The 15253-nt window shown below is 54.6% G+C and overlaps 4 protein-coding genes across 11 annotated transcripts in view; 1 reads left to right on the forward strand and 3 right to left on the reverse strand.

Moving 5' to 3' along the window:
• The window catches only part of RNF123 (ring finger protein 123), a 30899-nt gene extending 26382 nt beyond the window's left edge, over positions 1-4517 (forward strand). For all 6 annotated transcript variants that reach the window (XM_060022506.1, XM_060022503.1, XM_060022504.1 and 3 more), the window contains 4 exons: positions 3694-3836; positions 3989-4083; positions 4210-4295; positions 4379-4517. In XM_060022506.1, the coding sequence (XP_059878489.1) occupies positions 3694-3836; positions 3989-4083; positions 4210-4295; positions 4379-4499 (445 nt within the window). In that variant the 3' untranslated portion in view covers positions 4500-4517. The remainder of the gene's footprint in view (positions 1-3693; positions 3837-3988; positions 4084-4209; positions 4296-4378) is intronic.
• On the reverse strand, positions 49-3801 carry AMIGO3 (adhesion molecule with Ig like domain 3). Its single transcript, XM_060022511.1, has one exon. It carries the CDS (start codon positions 2856-2858, stop codon positions 1329-1331), a length of 1530 nt encoding a protein of 509 aa, XP_059878494.1. The 5' UTR covers positions 2859-3801; the 3' UTR covers positions 49-1328.
• Positions 4518-4766: 249 nt separating the features above from the next.
• On the reverse strand, positions 4767-7117 carry GMPPB (GDP-mannose pyrophosphorylase B). Its single transcript, XM_060022516.1, has 9 exons — positions 6740-7117; positions 6532-6612; positions 6392-6440; positions 6111-6253; positions 5733-5891; positions 5568-5646; positions 5366-5493; positions 5100-5282; positions 4767-5020 (listed from the first exon to the last, which is right to left on the reverse strand). Exons 1-9 carry the CDS (start codon positions 6866-6868, stop codon positions 4889-4891), a joined length of 1083 nt encoding a protein of 360 aa, XP_059878499.1. The 5' UTR covers positions 6869-7117; the 3' UTR covers positions 4767-4888.
• A 201-nt stretch (positions 7118-7318) lies between these two features.
• The window catches only part of IP6K1 (inositol hexakisphosphate kinase 1), a 74023-nt gene continuing 66088 nt past the window's right edge, over positions 7319-15253 (reverse strand). For all 3 annotated transcript variants that reach the window (XM_060022513.1, XM_060022514.1, XM_060022515.1), the window contains exons 4-6: positions 13740-13921; positions 11456-11631; positions 7319-10899 (exon numbers count right to left, since the gene is read on the reverse strand). In XM_060022513.1, the coding sequence (XP_059878496.1) occupies positions 10366-10899; positions 11456-11631; positions 13740-13921 (892 nt within the window). In that variant the 3' untranslated portion in view covers positions 7319-10365. The remainder of the gene's footprint in view (positions 10900-11455; positions 11632-13739; positions 13922-15253) is intronic.

Raw genomic sequence — 15253 nt, forward strand, 5'->3', positions numbered from 1 at the left:
CTGGGGTCCCCTGTGGGTGCTGGGCTTGTCTGATGGGGAGCGGGCTGGGCAGGGCCTTCCAAAGCTCATCTCTCACATGGACTTCAGCGTCAGGTCTGGAGCTGGAAGGAAGGTAGTGAGGTATGAACTGAGTAGGTGGCGGCAGCAGCAGCAGCAGCAGCCTAAAGTAGGAGAATCCAGGAGCTCCACAGAGCAGGGTGCCCTGGCCCATGGGCAGAGCCGCTGGCTGTGGCTGTGCCTCAGGCAGGGGCAGGGGAACTAAGACTGTGCTAAGGGCGGGGTGCCATCCTGTGATATCCAGGGACACACTTGCTGGGGTTAAGAGCTGAGCACACATACTGCCATCTGTGTCTGTGAAGGCTCCAACGACGAGCATGTACTACCTTTATTAAGAAATTCCATGATAGCTGGATCCAGGACACTTGTGGGCCCCCCAGCTCAGCCCTCACTCAGGAGGGGTTCCCAGTCCCCGCTTCCCTGCCTCCCTGCCGTGGGAGTGGTGAGATGCATATGAAGCCAGGGCACTGCTTCAGCCATTAGGCTGATACCAGTGCCAGCCCTTAAGAGGATTCTGCCCTTGGGAGACAGCAAGTTCCGGCTCAGCCCTCCCATCTTAGCCATGCTCAGCAGGCTTTTTACTGCTGAAAAGCTGGGGGAACAGGTCATTGGTGCCCCTTACCATTGTCTTGTGAGCCCATGGGAGAGGCTCTGCCCTCAGAGTGCCAGTGATGCCCCTGGAGGTCTCTTGAGGAGCCTTGCCTGCTGGTTGCCTTCTCACCAGACTGCATGGACTCATGAAGCTTCAAGTAGCTTGAATGTTGGTGCGTGGGGAGTCACATTTCACCAGAGGGAGGGCTTGTAATTCCTCTTCCCACCCTCGGGGTGGGGACTCAGTCTTCCTTTGAAGTCTTCCTCCTTTTCCCCTGTGGGCCACTCCTGTCCCCTTGGGAAGCAGAAGGTGGTCATGCTTCAATTCTTCACCACGACTCTCCTTGATGGCTGCCTTAGCCCCTGCGGGTGAACCTGGGGCTCTAATGCAAGGGCTCTTCCAGATGGCCCTCGGTTCCAATCCTCATGTGGGCACAGGTAGGCCCTGCTAGGTCCTGGGATGTTTTGGTCCTGTGTTGCTGGGGAGAAGCAGGAGAGAGATGGGGACTTCAGCCCCTCTACCAGTGAGTGGTGTTGCTGTGGTTTATGTCGAGGCCCACACAGGAGGCTGGAGGACCAAGCCCAGTGCTTCCCACCAGCATCTGGCACTTCTCTGGGCAGCAGCGGGGAGCAGGGCAAGCAGTGGGCAGGCAGTGGCCTTGGTGGGGCCCCTGGGCAGCCTAGGTCATCACCAGACCCTCAGAGCCTGTGGAGCTAGTGGACTCAGAGCCAGCCTTGAGCCGCAGGCCCAAGGGATTGTGGAGATCAAAGTCTTCAGCTACCGCTAGCTGCACACGACCATTGAGGCTTCTCCTGCCAGGTTCCAGAAAGACCACGTGCTTGTGGACACTGGCCTTGCGTCTCGGTGCGTCGGGCGGCGTGGTGCTGAGCACTGAGGACTGTGCGCTCAGCTCCTGGAGTGGGCTGGGTGTTCGGGGCCAGCGGCGGCAGCGGCAGGTGTGATGGTAGCAGCTGCGGCAGCCGGGGCAGGGTGGCGTGAACAGGTAGAGCAGCACGAGCACCAGGCCCACGGCGCAGCCCAGCAGCGTGGTGAAGCCCGTGTTGAAAGTGTCAGGCTCAGGGTGTGGAAAGTGCACACTTACGTTGTACTCGTGTGTCTGGTTGTGATGCAGGTGGGGTCCAGTAGCCAGGCACACAAAGACACCCTCGTGCCATGGCTGCACGTTGCTGATGGCCAGGCTGCCATCAGCCCGCACTGCGATGCTGCCGTTGCGAGACCCTGGTGCCACAAGCAGCTCATGCTGCGGCGAGACCCAGGCAATGTGCACGGCTGGGGCGCTGGTGTTGCAGTGTAGCCTCAGGGACTGCCCCACCTGCACATGCAGCTGTTCTTCAGGCTGCTCTAGGCCCCGAGCCAGGGCAGCTGAGCAGTTCTCAAAGACACGGCTGTGCTCAAAGAAGCGCACGCGGGAGGTGGGTACCTTGAAGGCCAGGCATGTGTACTCGCCCGCGAAGTCGCTCACAGCGCTGAGCCCCCGCTGGTGCCAGCGTTGCAGCAGATGGTAGAGACGGCAGTCACAGGGTAATGGGTTGTTGTGCAAGTAAAGGCCGTTCTTGAGAAAGGCTGGCAGTGAAGCCAGGTCAGGTACAGGGATGCGTCCTAGGTGGTTGGAGGAGAGATCCAGAGTACGTAGGTGGGTCGTGCCCAGGCCGTGCAGGTGATTGAAAGAGAAGGACGCAAGTTCATTGCAGCCCAGGTAGAGACGACTGAGCGCGCCCAGGCCGTGGAAGGCCTGCTCGTCTAAGTGTGCCAGGCGGTTATTGAACAGAAGCAGCATCTTGAGCTCCCCCAGGCCGTCGAGGTCGTGGCGGCCCAGGGCCCGCAGGGCGTTAGATGATAAATCGAGCAGCCACAGGCCGCTGGCATTGGTGAAAACTCCCGGACCTAGCGTATCCAGCTCGTTGTGATTTAAACGCAGGGCGCGGAGCCGGGAGAGGGGCGCCAACCAGCCGGGGCGCAGGCGCTGCAGCGCATTGTGGCTCAGGTCGAGGTCTGCAGCTGCAGCTGGTAACGCGCCCGGCACATCCTGCAGCCCCAGGCCGGCGCAGCTCAGGAGGTCGGCAGCGCAGACACATTTGTAGGGACAGTTATGAGGCGCAGGGGACAGGAAGCCCTCGGAGTCCAGGGTGCTCATTAATCCGACACGCAGCATGCACAGCAGTGTGCCCTGCAGCACCAGCCGGGCCATGGCGGCGGCTGCCAGGGGTGGGACAGGGCAGCTTGGTGCGGGGCGCAGCTCCGAGACTCACCCACTTCACATCCGGCTAGAAGTGCGGGGCGCTAAATGGCCAGTGGCCAGCGAGACAGTATGCGGGCTCCGTCCCGCAAGGCCGACCGCTCCAGCTGCCCGGCTCCAGATTTTGGGTTGAGTTGGGGCCACGCTCTGCTCAGCACTCCCTTCTCAGGCTTCCCCAGCTCTCTCCTGAGTGCCTTTCTGAGCACTCAGCTTCTAAATACTCTCCGGGAGGCGATTTCTCGGGGGCGGGGCCTCAGGCTCCCATTGGCTCCCATTGGAGGGGCGGGGTAGCCGCGTCCCCCGGCGTTCATAGGCCCCCGCGTGGCCGCCAGAGGGTGAGCGAGTTGGGCCACAATACCCTAGCCTGAGCTTGGCTGGCGGCTTTCCAGAGGGCCCGTCTCCCGGAACCCTGGGAAGCATGCCTTTAAGCTTCTTGTGTTGTGTTTCCTTTTAAGGGTTAACGTTTATGAGGGGGCAGGTGTTTTCTTTGAAGGGTTAACGTATATGATTGGGCAGCTGTTTCCTTTTAAGGGTTAACGTAAATGAAGGGGCAAGTGGACTTCCATTATCTTCTGGTGGTGCTCCCTTAAACTGGTACCCGACAATGTGGGTCCTTACTGGGATCTAGGACTTTACTGGGAGGACTGGAGAGAAGCAGGGAGACTGGGTGGAATGAACCAGGCAATAATGCAAATAGGCTGGACTTTCCACCCCCACCCCCCCCCGAACAGATACTGATTTCAGACAGGCCCAGCTTCTGACTACCCTTGTACCCTCTCCCACCTAGGACAGAGAGAGCCACATCAGTGCTCCTGGCTGATCCCTGCTTCCAGCTCCGCTCCATATGCTATCTCTTGGGGCAGCCAGAGCCCCCTACCCCTGGCACTGCCCTGCCTGCCCCTGACCAGAAGCGCTTCTCCCTACAGAGCTGTGAGTAGGCTGGGGGTGGGTCAGGGAAGAGAGAGATTTGGGGCTGGGCCAGGTTAGTAGTCTTAAGAGGAGCAAATTCCCAGGCAGTGAGTACTCAAGAGGCACTGGGTTCTAGGGCCACATTTGGCCTGACACCTCCTACCACCCGCCAGACACAGATTACATCAGTGTTGAGGAACTGGCCCAGGTGGAACAGATGTTGGCACACCTGACCTCTGCATCTGCCCAGGCAGCAGCTGCCTCCCTGGTGAGTGGGGCCACAGCATACGGGTCCACACAACCCCAGTACACGTCACCACAGCTGTGTACGTACTGTACACCCAACTTGTCTGGGCACCCGACCCCAGCCCACCCTGCACTCTGCTCCCTGCAGCCCACCAGTGAGGAAGACCTCTGCCCCATCTGCTATGCTCACCCCATTTCTGCTGTGTTCCAGCCCTGTGGCCACAAGTCCTGCAAGTAAGTGGGCTGCACGGGCACAAGGGGCTGGGTGGGGAACAGCAGGGATACACAGGCCATCTTTATGCCCTCCCCTGTTGTAGAGCCTGCATCAACCAGCACCTGATGAACAACAAGGATTGCTTCTTCTGCAAAGCCACCATCATGTCTGTAGAGGACTGGGACAAGGCAGCCAGTGCAAGTGCCACTTCCTCGGCTGCCTAGGCCTACCTGGCCCACACAGCAGGAACCTCTACCCTTAAACTCAAACCCAGGCTGGGCCCTATTTATGAGCCCCTTGCCCTGTCCCCCACGGCCCCCCACCATGCCCTATTTGTGCCTGAGCTTGACTTTCAGTCAGGGCCACAGTGAGCATTAAATTATTATTCCATACAGTCCTGGCCCAGCCCATCTTGAGGGAGTGGGCTTTGTGGGGTATGCCCAGCAAGGATCTTGCCAGATTATGTCCACAGGAGAAGGCGGGTGTCCGATGGCTTCAACCTTGTCCAATCCTCCCCAGTCAGATGGCAATGAGTCCAGGGCCTCCTGATGTGTCGAGCCAGTGATCCCCTTGCCAGTGGGGAAATGGGGGCTCAGCCAGCCCCACAGCATCCTCACATGATGATGCGGGGCTCCGGCACCGACTCACCAATAGACTTGTGGGGCAGCACACTGGCCCCGTTGAGGTAGAGCTCGTCGTTAACTATGACGTCCTCACCCAGCACTGTCACGTTCTCCATGCGCACCTTGGGGGGAGGGGCAGGCCTGTCAGCGAGGCAGAGGCATTCCCCCACCCTCCCCATCTGGCCCAGCCCGGAGGCTTACCCACTGGCCCACGCGGCAGCGCCAGCCTACAATGCAGGACTCAAGCCAGGAGTGGGAGCGAATGTGGGCATCTCGCAGCACCGTGCACCGCCGAATGCACACACCATCCTCCACCACCACACCAGGACCCAGACTCACATTAGGGCCAATGCTGCAGTTCTCGCCAATACGGGCACTTGGGTCCTGAGGACAGCGGGGAAAACACAAGTGGGCCATCTGTCCCCCAAGGTTGAGGGGGTTGACAATGCTCTGGGCAAGGGCCTCACCACCAGCACGTTGCCCACAATGCCGGGGCCTGAGCACAGTTGCTCAGGCTGCTTCTGTCGCAGCGACTGCAGGAAGAGGCACATGCCGGTGAGGAAATCCTTGGGCTGCCCAATGTCCATCCAGAAGCCTGTAGGGAGAGAATGCATCAGGGGGCTCAGCCCAGCCACAGACCACCCCCACCCTGTGGCCTCCCTGCCTCACCCTGCAACTCCATGGCATAGAGCTGCCCCTCCTTGGCCATGACAGGGAAGATCTCCTTCTCAATGGATGTGGGCTGCAGCTGTGGGAGTGGGCAGCTCATGAGCAGGGTCATGGCAGTGGTGGCCTGCCCTACCCCAGCCCACCCAGCAGCTGGCTTCTACACACCTGGATGCGCCGTAGCACTGGAGGGCTCAGGATGTACATGCCTGCGTTGATCTTGTTGGAAACAAACACCTGCGGCTTCTCCACGAACCGGTGAATGCGGCCTGTGTCCGCCTCACACACTACCACGCCATACTTAGAGGGTTCCTCCACTTTGGTCACCTGAGTGCAGGGGGACTTCAGGCCTAGTCCAGGGCTCCTGAGCCTTGATATACATGCTGTCCTAAATTTCAGGGGCTTTGCCGAAAATGCCTAAAGGCACAAACTGCACAGCTCTGCAACCGCAACACCAAGGGGCAGTTCAAGGCTGGAGGATGGGAGAGGCTAGGGAGGCTGCGCATGGGGACAGGTACATTAGAACAGAAAGACGGGCTCTCTTACCAGAATTGAGCCCTCCTGGCCATGGTGCCGGTGGAACTGCACCATGGCTTGAAAGGGGAAATCGCAGATCACGTCACTGTTGAGGACGAAAAAAGGGTCTGCAGTCTCAGAGAGCAAGTCACGGGCCAGTGCCAGGGGCCCAGCTGGGGGAGAGGGACAGGTCACCATCATTTTGGGGGTCTGAGCCCCTGGATCCAGGCTCAGCAGTCCCCATCCAGGCTGAGTCTTGCTCCTTCCCTGGCCCTAAACCCTCCCCAAGGGACCTTCCTATCTCTACTGACCTGTTCCTAAAGGCTCCTCTTCATGGGACATAGAGATTCGGATTCCTAGCTGGAAGGAAGAAGCCCCCCGTCAGGTTCCTCTCACCACGGTGAAAAGTTGAGCGGGGACCAAGGGAAAGAGCGAGAAGTCCGTGCCTCACCCTTTGCTCCTGCGCCTTCATTTCCTTCTCCAGCACCTGAGACATATAGCTCACAGCCAGAATCACGTGGTCCACGCCGGCCTGTGGGCAACAGAACAGCGCCGGCCGCCAAGCGGATTCAGCCGAAGGCACAGGTGTCCCCGATCCCCAATCGCTGGCCGTCCCTCATCCTATCAGGTCCTACCAAGATCCCGGCCCCGGGCCTTACCGCGGCCAGCGCCTCCACTTGGTGCAGCAAGATAGGCTTATTGCAGAAGTCCACCAGCGGCTTCGGGATGCTTAGCGTCAGCGGCCGCAGGCGCGTCCCATAGCCACCCACCAAAATCAGTGCCTTCATTGCGCCTGCGGGCGGCCGGAGAGTGAGTCCCGGGCTCCGAGGTGTCCGCGGCCTGCCTGGCGGACCCCTGCCGCACACTCCCGCCGCTGTGCCCGGCCCCTCGCCCTTCACCCGCCAGACTGACCAACTCTGGCTCTGCCTTGTCCGCCCAGTCCGCGCTAACGCTAGGGCCGAGACCGCAGCAAACCTGGACACGACGCCGGACGGAGACCGACTGCTTCCCAACTCGGGCCGGCGGCCGGCGGGAAGTGACGTAAACTCGGGCGGCCCAATCAGCTACCGTATACGTGGCACACAGTCGGCGTCGAAGCGCCGAAACGCGACGCTCCGGCCGACGCAGCCAATGAGAACCGAGCGCGCCGGGCTACCATGGGGACCGGGACCCGGACCTGCGAGTCAGCTGGCCATTGGCGGATACAAAAGCGGAGCTGGCGCCAAGGGCGAGGCTTCTTTTGCGCTGCGCCCCAACCGCTTCCGGCCCCTCCCCGCCTCTCCGGGCCGGCCGGGCCGGGGAGGGGCCGAGGATGGGGGCGGGCGGGACTATGCCAGTCTCCCGGAGGCCGAGGGGTTTCTCAAAGACACGGACACGCCTCGGTTTCTAGCGGCTTTATTTTGACATACACGACCTCAGACACAAGCGGGGCGGGCAGCGCTAGGTGTACAGAAAGGGGCAGGCTCAGCCCAATGCCGGAGCAGCCCCTCCCCTGCACGCAAGGTCCCGAGAAAACGCAACCGCGCCCAGACGCGACCGGAGCCACGTGTCATATCCGGGCGCAGGGCTCGGGCGGCGTGGACAGGCTTAGGCAGCTTCCAGGAAAGTGGAGTAGAGAGCGGTCCTCCAGGCGAGGCCTTGCAGTTCCCCGAGAAGCAAAGATACCAGGCCCTTCCCTTGGTTCTCCCCAAACTTTTCCCCATTAAAACATTTTTTAAATCGGCACAAACAAAACCAAATTGAACAGTTTTAAAAGTTCAAGCAATATGCATCTAGGGGGGGGGTGCACGTGGCGGGATGTGAGCAAGTGAGCAAAGGATACGAACTAGCCCAGGCCTTTGGCCCCTTAAGGAGAATCCCCACGCCCACTGTACAGGCCCGGATGTGAGGGAGGGGTGGCGTCCCGGGCAAGTTGCAAAACTGGTCCCCTTCCTCTTTAAGCACCGCCCATCCCACCCCGCTAGGGGGCTGGTGTCGACTTCGCCCAGGGAAGCACTATAGAGAGGGGTCGCTTGAACGCCCCAACCCGTGATCCCATCTTGCACTTTGGTCCCAAGTTGGGGCTGGGAAGGCAGGGCCTGGCAGGGACAGGGCTCTCTAGCATGGAACAGGGCGAAATGGTGGCAAAGAGCGTGTGCAGACACACATGCCCACCACCCACCAGAAAGCAGGGCTGTGTCTCCCAAGTGTTCAAAAGTACTGAAAACAAGGGACCCTGCCCTGGGGGAGAAGCAGCAAATCCCAGCCCTGCTCTTTTAGTGCCAGGCAAACACTGAATTTAAGTCGGTACAGCCTCTCTCGCGATGAAGAGCGGAATGGGGCAGCATCTCCCATAATATACAAACTCAGGAAGCACAGCACATCCCCAGGCTGGAGAGGTGCCATCAAGTGGGTCCCGAGTGGCCCCAGACCCTTTGCTTTAGCCTCTGCCTTACCAGGAAATGACTATCCACACTAATGAAGAGCTACTGCCCCCATGGATGAAGCCACAGAATAGTACAGAAGATGGTCATTACTGACCAGAAACAGGCAAGCTGCCCCTCCTAGCCCCAAGGAATGGGAACCTGCCCACCAATGGCACCAGGGTCAGAGGGCCGAGAGAGATGGGATCCCATCAAGGAGCCCATTTAAGATGTGTGGGGCTGCATCTCTAAGGACCAGGAAATTAGTCCATCAGTTACCAAGGCCTCTCAGAGACACAGGCTGGCAGGCTTACCATTAATGCCCCAATAGGGACATGCTAAAAGTGACAATGACAGTGGCCCTAGACTCAGAGGTGAGAGCACTAACCTCAGCAATGGCTAGGTGAGTGCAGTATCACCTGGCCACATGTGTTAGAGGTGGCAGGTCTCTGTGCCATTAAGGGCTGGCAGCAAAAGTTATGGGCAAGGAATGGGTCACCCCCTGGGCCTTCACTGTGCTACTGTCAGTGTTGAGTGTTGAGGGGGCCACACTCCAGGCTCACAGAGAGGGTGTTGGGCCAGCAGGGAAACACCTCCTCCAATTCATTTTGCTACCAGTTCTTTTAGAAAAGGTAGCACCTGCTGAGGAAGGGCACAGGGGCAAAAGCTCACCTCAGAAATGGTAAAGAGAATATTTTGCTGAGGGAAGCATGAAGAAAATCAATATTTACTAATGAACAAGGCTACACCCCAGGGGAAAGATCACAGGGGCTGGTAGATGGACAAATGGACAGACTGATGGACCCCAGTACTGATAAGACAAAACTCTCATTAGCAGAATCTGGGCACCTGCACCCAGCACCCAATGTCCCTATAAGCAAACAAGCTTAAAGTTCTCCCTCACAAGCCTGGAGCTCCTCACATGGGCTGCTGCCTTGAGCTTGGCCTGGGGAGAGGTGAGACCCTGAGCGGACCACAGCCTTTGAGCCCTGGAAGGAGCAGCCCATCCAAGGCAGCACAGCTGCCCAAGCTAGAGGAAGAGGACTCCTACCCACAGCACAAGGACTGCAAATACTAGCTGGGTCAGAGCCATCAGAGGCCCTGAGGCCTGCTGGAACACTGACTCTCCTCAGCAAACAGAGCAGGGCCCCCTCCAGTGGGGCAAGAGGGGATGGCCTCCTTAGGCAAGGGATCTTGGTGAGAAACGCTGGCTGGGCTGTGCAGGCAGGAGGAGGAGCAGGTTCAAGTGCCAAATAGTGCCTGGGGATCCCAGGGCCTGCCCTCTATCATTGCTGGCTTCAGCACAGCTTCATGAATCTAGCCTCATGCCAAGGTCAGAACCGAGAAGGGTCCAGCTGTGTGCAGTTGGCCCTGTGGTGCCCTGGGGACATCTGTTACAGACCTGGATGATACCCACAACACAAGCTACAAAGTCCCCCAAGAGATGGGCACCCAACCCTCTACTACTGGGAACAAGGGATGAGTGAGCATGGAGGGGCCCTGAGCCAACCCAGGGCTTCACCCCACAACTAGCAGGACCCTGCAGCCACAGACCCCAAAGACCTAGGCAAGAGAAACCAATGTCCAAGGGCAACCTGTCCCTGCTGCCAAGCCCACCAGGGGTATCTCTTCCTTCCTAAGTCAGCCTGGACACAGCAGTCAGAACCATAGAGCTAGGAAGCCTGGCTGAGAGGATGTGTTCTGCCCTCCTTCACTTTATATATATGGATTCCAGGCTACAGCTAAAAACATTTCTTTTAGTTTACACCAAAGAGAAATATCACCCTTTTAAAAGCAAGTCTGTGTGTCCTCATGGCGAGTTCAGAGCAATGGTCCCTGCCTGAGGGTGGAGAGGAAGGGGTTCTGGAAGCCCAGAGCTGGGCCTACTGGTTCTCGTCCCGCATCTGTTCCATGATGCTGATGAGGTTCTCCAGGCCAAACACATAGCCTCGGTCAGGCCCATCATGCACAGTGGGGTCATCTCGGAAGCCCTTGAATGTGCTGTGTGCAAAGTCGATCATGCGGACATCCACCTTGGGTGGAGAGAAGGGGCCCACCTCGGGGCTGGTGCTGCTGGGGCTGGTGCTAGGGCCACAGGATGGTGCCACCTCAGGGAGCCCTGTGTCCAGGTGCTTGATACGCATTTCAGACCGGCGGTCCAGGTAGGACTCAGACCGGCACTCCTTACCATCATAGATGACAAGCAGGGAACTGGAGTAGAAGCGGTAGGAGGCCTGCCGCTCCAGTACAGCTTTCAGGCCTCGCAGTTTGCTCAGGATGGGCTCAAAAAGGTCACGCCGCAGGTCCAGGCCATTGTGCAGGTACTGATAGAGGGCATTGCGGAAGCCTTCAATGGAGAGCCCACGGCCATAGTACTTGTTCCTGCAGAGGTAATGCCCCGTGTCCAGCTGGTACACCTGAAACCCCAGGAGACAGACAGGTGAGTACCAGGGAGGTCTGATGACCTCACGGTGCCCTGGGCAGGCACTATCTGGAAAGTACTTCTGACCAACCTGAGCTTTTCTGCTCAACCCTACACAACTAGAGTAGGCAGGCCAAGTTCACCCTAAGTTTTCCTGTGGTAAAGCCAGCAATGTGCAGAGACCAGGCCTACAGGTTTTCTGTCACTACCTTTGGAGCCCTCCTCCAAGTTGCCCCAGGAGACCAGCTGGACTCAAACTAGGAATTATCTTGCTGACAGACAAGAGTCTTACTTGCCCCAATATGAAGGCAACAGGCTCTCACATTGGTTCTGCACTGGAGCCCAGACCAAGGTCCCCAGGTAAGGACAAGAGGGCTCAGGGAACATGTCTACAAAAACGCACTCAGCACTCTGTAGGGGACTCACCCTCTCGGAGGAGATTCTGGACCACTGTGGGCCAGGAGGACACCTGGCTCGGATAGCAGGCAGGCACACACACAACCCAAAACATGCAAGCAGGAGCACCTAGGCTCTCACCAAGGATAACTCACCTGCATGCCACAGACCCTGACACCCAGCGTAGCTGACGTACTTTGCTCGCACTTCCGCATCTGCCGGGCTGCCTTCTCAGCTGATGCATCATCACCATGCTGCCGGGTGCCCATCTTCAGGTCCAGCACACAGGGGTACTTGAAGTGGTGCACCACGTTCTCAAGCAGGAGGAACTCTGGGCCACAGTCAAGGCGAATAACCACCAAACTCGCCATCAGCCCCAGCCAGAAAAGCATAATCCCATTTTTCTATAAAAGGAGGCATTCCATTCTAATGTAATCTGTATTCACCTCACAAACTCTCAAATGTGGATTTCAAACCACTGGCTTATTATTTCTTTAAAAAATTTTTTTGTTGCGGTAAAATACACGTAACATTTATCATTTTAACCATTTTTAAGTATACAGTTCAGTGGCATTAAGTACATTCATATTACTGTGCAACCATCACCACCATCCAATCTCCAAAACTTTTTCATCTTCCCAAATAGAAATTAGAAACTGTACCCATTAAACAGTAACTCCCATTCCCCTCTCCCCTGCCCCCATAACCACTGTCTACTTTCTGTCTCTATGAATTTGCCTGTTCTAGATACTTCATATAAGTGGCATCATGTAATATTTGTCCTTTTGTATCTGGCTCTTTCGCTTAGCAAATTGTTTTCAAGGTTCATCCATATTGTAGCATGTGACAAAATTTCATTCCTTTTTATGGCTGACTAATTTTTCATTGTATGTATATACCACATTTGTTGATATCATTTTTATTTTATTCTTTAGATCTGTCTTGCAGGCATACAATAAACCAAAGAAGATTTGGCAGTTTCACATACATCCCTGGCACCATCAGTAAACCAAGGCCCTGCTCAATCCAGTGTCTCACTCAGGCCTAAGAAGTAAGGAACTTCCTTTGTAGCACTACTACAAAAATGATAAATCAGATTTAACATTCCCAAACAGGAATCTTTAGAAAAATCTGGATTTAAATTTCTATCTTGCCATTTTCTGAATAAACTTCAAACCAGTGGACCATATATTTAAACTTATCCCTTAGTACTTCTAGGATCTTCTGCTTAAAATGGCTCTGTGGTCCTGGCCTCCTGGCATTTATATCCATGTCCTCATCTACATCTCCTGTCTGCAACAATCTTAAAGGTACAGGCCTGTCACATGTCTGCCAAAAGTCATCAGGGCTCACAGCCTGGCCCTCAATTCCATATTTGGGACTATGTAGCAATCACATGGTCTTGGAGGATAAGACCCTCAGCATCACTATGATGATGAATATTTTAATATCCGCTAATTCTTTAAGGAGTAACACTAAAAAAATCATTAAATATGGCTTTTAACTAGTCTCATCACCTGCTATAAGCTATAAACAAGTGACGGTAAAACTCAAAGAAGGTTGCAGAAATATCTCACAATGCCTGAGAGCACTGGATCCTGCTTCGGCCACTCACTGGCTCTGAGCACAACACTTAACCACCCTGTGCTTCCATTTACTCGTCTGTAAACGGAAATCATAACACTTCCTCCCTCAAAAGACTTAGGAAAACTGAGTAAGTATATATGAAGTGCTCAGCATACTTCCCTCAGTTTCTCAGTAAGATTTATTTATTGTCTACTGCTTCAAAACACTAAATGATTTTAAGAATTCCCATTTCATAATACTTTTTACCTTTGGTATCTTAAAAAACTGTTTTATATTGCACAGGTATAGTGTTTAGAAAAAACATACTAAAATCAAACATATTACTTTTTAATTATTATCTTTTGGGAGGGGAGAAATACACACATGTACACGTGTACATATGCGCACGCGCACACACACACACACCCCAATTCTAGACATGCACTGATAAATATGGTAGCCACTATCCATGCCTGGTGATTTAAATTTAGATTTTAATTAATTAAATAAATAAAAAATTTAGTAACTCAGTCACAGCAGCCACATTTCGGTTACAGTGTAGCTAGTGGCTACCACAAATTTCAGCACAGATTCAGAATACTTCCATTGTCACAGACAGTTCTATTGGACAGCACTCTTCTAGACTGCCAAGTTTAAGCTTCAGTCTTACCAGCCCCAAAACGCAGGAAAGAAACAACATGTTGATGAAAATAAGAAGGACAAAGAGGAAGAAGAGCCTATGGAAAAGGGAGATGAGAACAAAAGAGGAGCCCCTGAACAGAGAGGGCGCTGGCCATGGTACTGTTAGGTGCCCTGACACAGGACTCATGGTCCCAGTAGCAGGCACTGCTGGAGAAGCAGTAACAAGGATACTGTAGAGTTTTCGGTCCTTGGACTCGGAGCGCATGCGGCTCAGCTGCTGTTTGTGACAGCGCAGGCTCCAAGGGTTGTGGCTGATCTTCTCGGAACTCAGACCGCTGTTGCCATCCAGCATCTGGAAAGGGACATCCGAGTGGCTGTGTAGCTCCACCTTCGGAGTCTTTGCCTCCTGGGGGCTAAGAAGGAAGAACATACCCATTGCTAAGGGGCTCAGACAAGTCACCCTCTGGGGTCTCACTACACAGGGTGGGGGAGGCCTGGATCAAGTCTAATGTGCCACGCATAGACCTTCCTGAGGGGTGACATGGGGCCCAGATGCATGAGCCCATCAAAGTGAGTAAATGGTATAAGTACTAAGGAGCTAGGGTGTGCAGCCTGTGTTGCTAAACTGATCTGATCTGATGTCAGAGACAAACTATGTGCTGCCACATCTAAGAAAAGTCCCAATTCCAACTTCTAGGTCAAGTCACAGAGCATCCTATTCACTGAATTTTTTTTTTTTTTTTGGCCATGCCGCACGGCTTGCAGGATCTTAGTTCCCGGACGAGGGATCAAACCCAGGCCCTCGGCCGTGGAAGTGCCGAGTCCCAACCACTGGACTGCCAGGGAATTCCCTCACTGAAACTTATTTTTGAGTGATATTAAATATATATAAAGTAATTTAATCATACAATTTTAATTTCACTTTGGTTCAAAACGCTCATTTTTTATTTACATTAGTTTTATTTTTTTTACAATTCAGTTTTTTGGCGTTTTTTTTTTTTTTTTTTTTTTTTGCGGTACGCGGGCCTCTCACTGTTGTGGCCTCTCCCGTTGCGGAGCACAGGCTCCAGATGTTCAAGTTCAGCGGCCATGGCTCAGGGGCCCAGCCACTCCGCGGCATGTGGGATCTTCCCGGACTGTGGCACGAACCCGCGTCCCCTGCATTGGCAGGCGGACTCTCAACCACTGCGCCACCAGGGAAGCCCTGGCGTTTTTTTTAGTATATTCATGAGGTTATAAAACATCACCACTATTTAATTTTTAGGAATTTTCATCACCCCAAAAACAGACCTTGTCACCATTAGCAGTCACTTCCCATCTATCCCTCCCCCTCAGTCCCTGGCATCCACTGACTTTGCCTTCTGTCTCTTGGACAGAAACAATGGATTTGCCTATTCTGAACATCTTATATAAATGGAACCATATAATATGTGGTTTTCTGTGACTGGCTTCTTTCATTTAACATAAATGTTTTCAAGGTTCATCCATGTTGTAGCATGTGTCAGTACCCCATCCCTTTTTATTGCTGAGTAATATTCTACTGTATAGTTATACCACATTTAATTTATGGACACTCAGGTTGTTTCCAGTTTTCGGCTATTAGGAATAATGCTGCTATAAACATTTGTGTACAAGTTTTATGTGTGAATATATTCCTTCAATTCTCTTGGGCATATACCTAGGAGTGCAGTTGCCAGGTTTAACTTTTTGAAAAACTGCCTAATTGTTTTCCAGAATAGCTGCAC

This window comes from Delphinus delphis, chromosome 10 (genome assembly GCF_949987515.2).
Source record: "Delphinus delphis chromosome 10, mDelDel1.2, whole genome shotgun sequence".
Taxonomy (NCBI): domain Eukaryota; kingdom Metazoa; phylum Chordata; class Mammalia; order Artiodactyla; family Delphinidae; genus Delphinus; species Delphinus delphis.

What these genes read in the sequence shown, in the direction of transcription:
- GMPPB (XM_060022516.1), bottom strand. Translation starts at nt 6,868, where the DNA reads ATGAAGGCACTGATTTTGGTGGGTGGCTATGGGACGCGCCTGCGGCCG. An exon ending in AGAGGAGCCTTTAGGAACAG is followed by an intron (nt 6,254 to 6,391) that starts GTCAGTAGAGAT and finishes CCTCTCCCCCAG; the next exon opens with CTGGGCCCCTGGCACTGGCC. An exon ending in CAGTGCTACGGCGCATCCAG is followed by an intron (nt 5,647 to 5,732) that starts GTGTGTAGAAGC and finishes CCACTCCCACAG; the next exon opens with CTGCAGCCCACATCCATTGA.
- AMIGO3 (XM_060022511.1), bottom strand. Translation starts at nt 2,858, where the DNA reads ATGGCCCGGCTGGTGCTGCAGGGCACACTGCTGTGCATGCTGCGTGTC.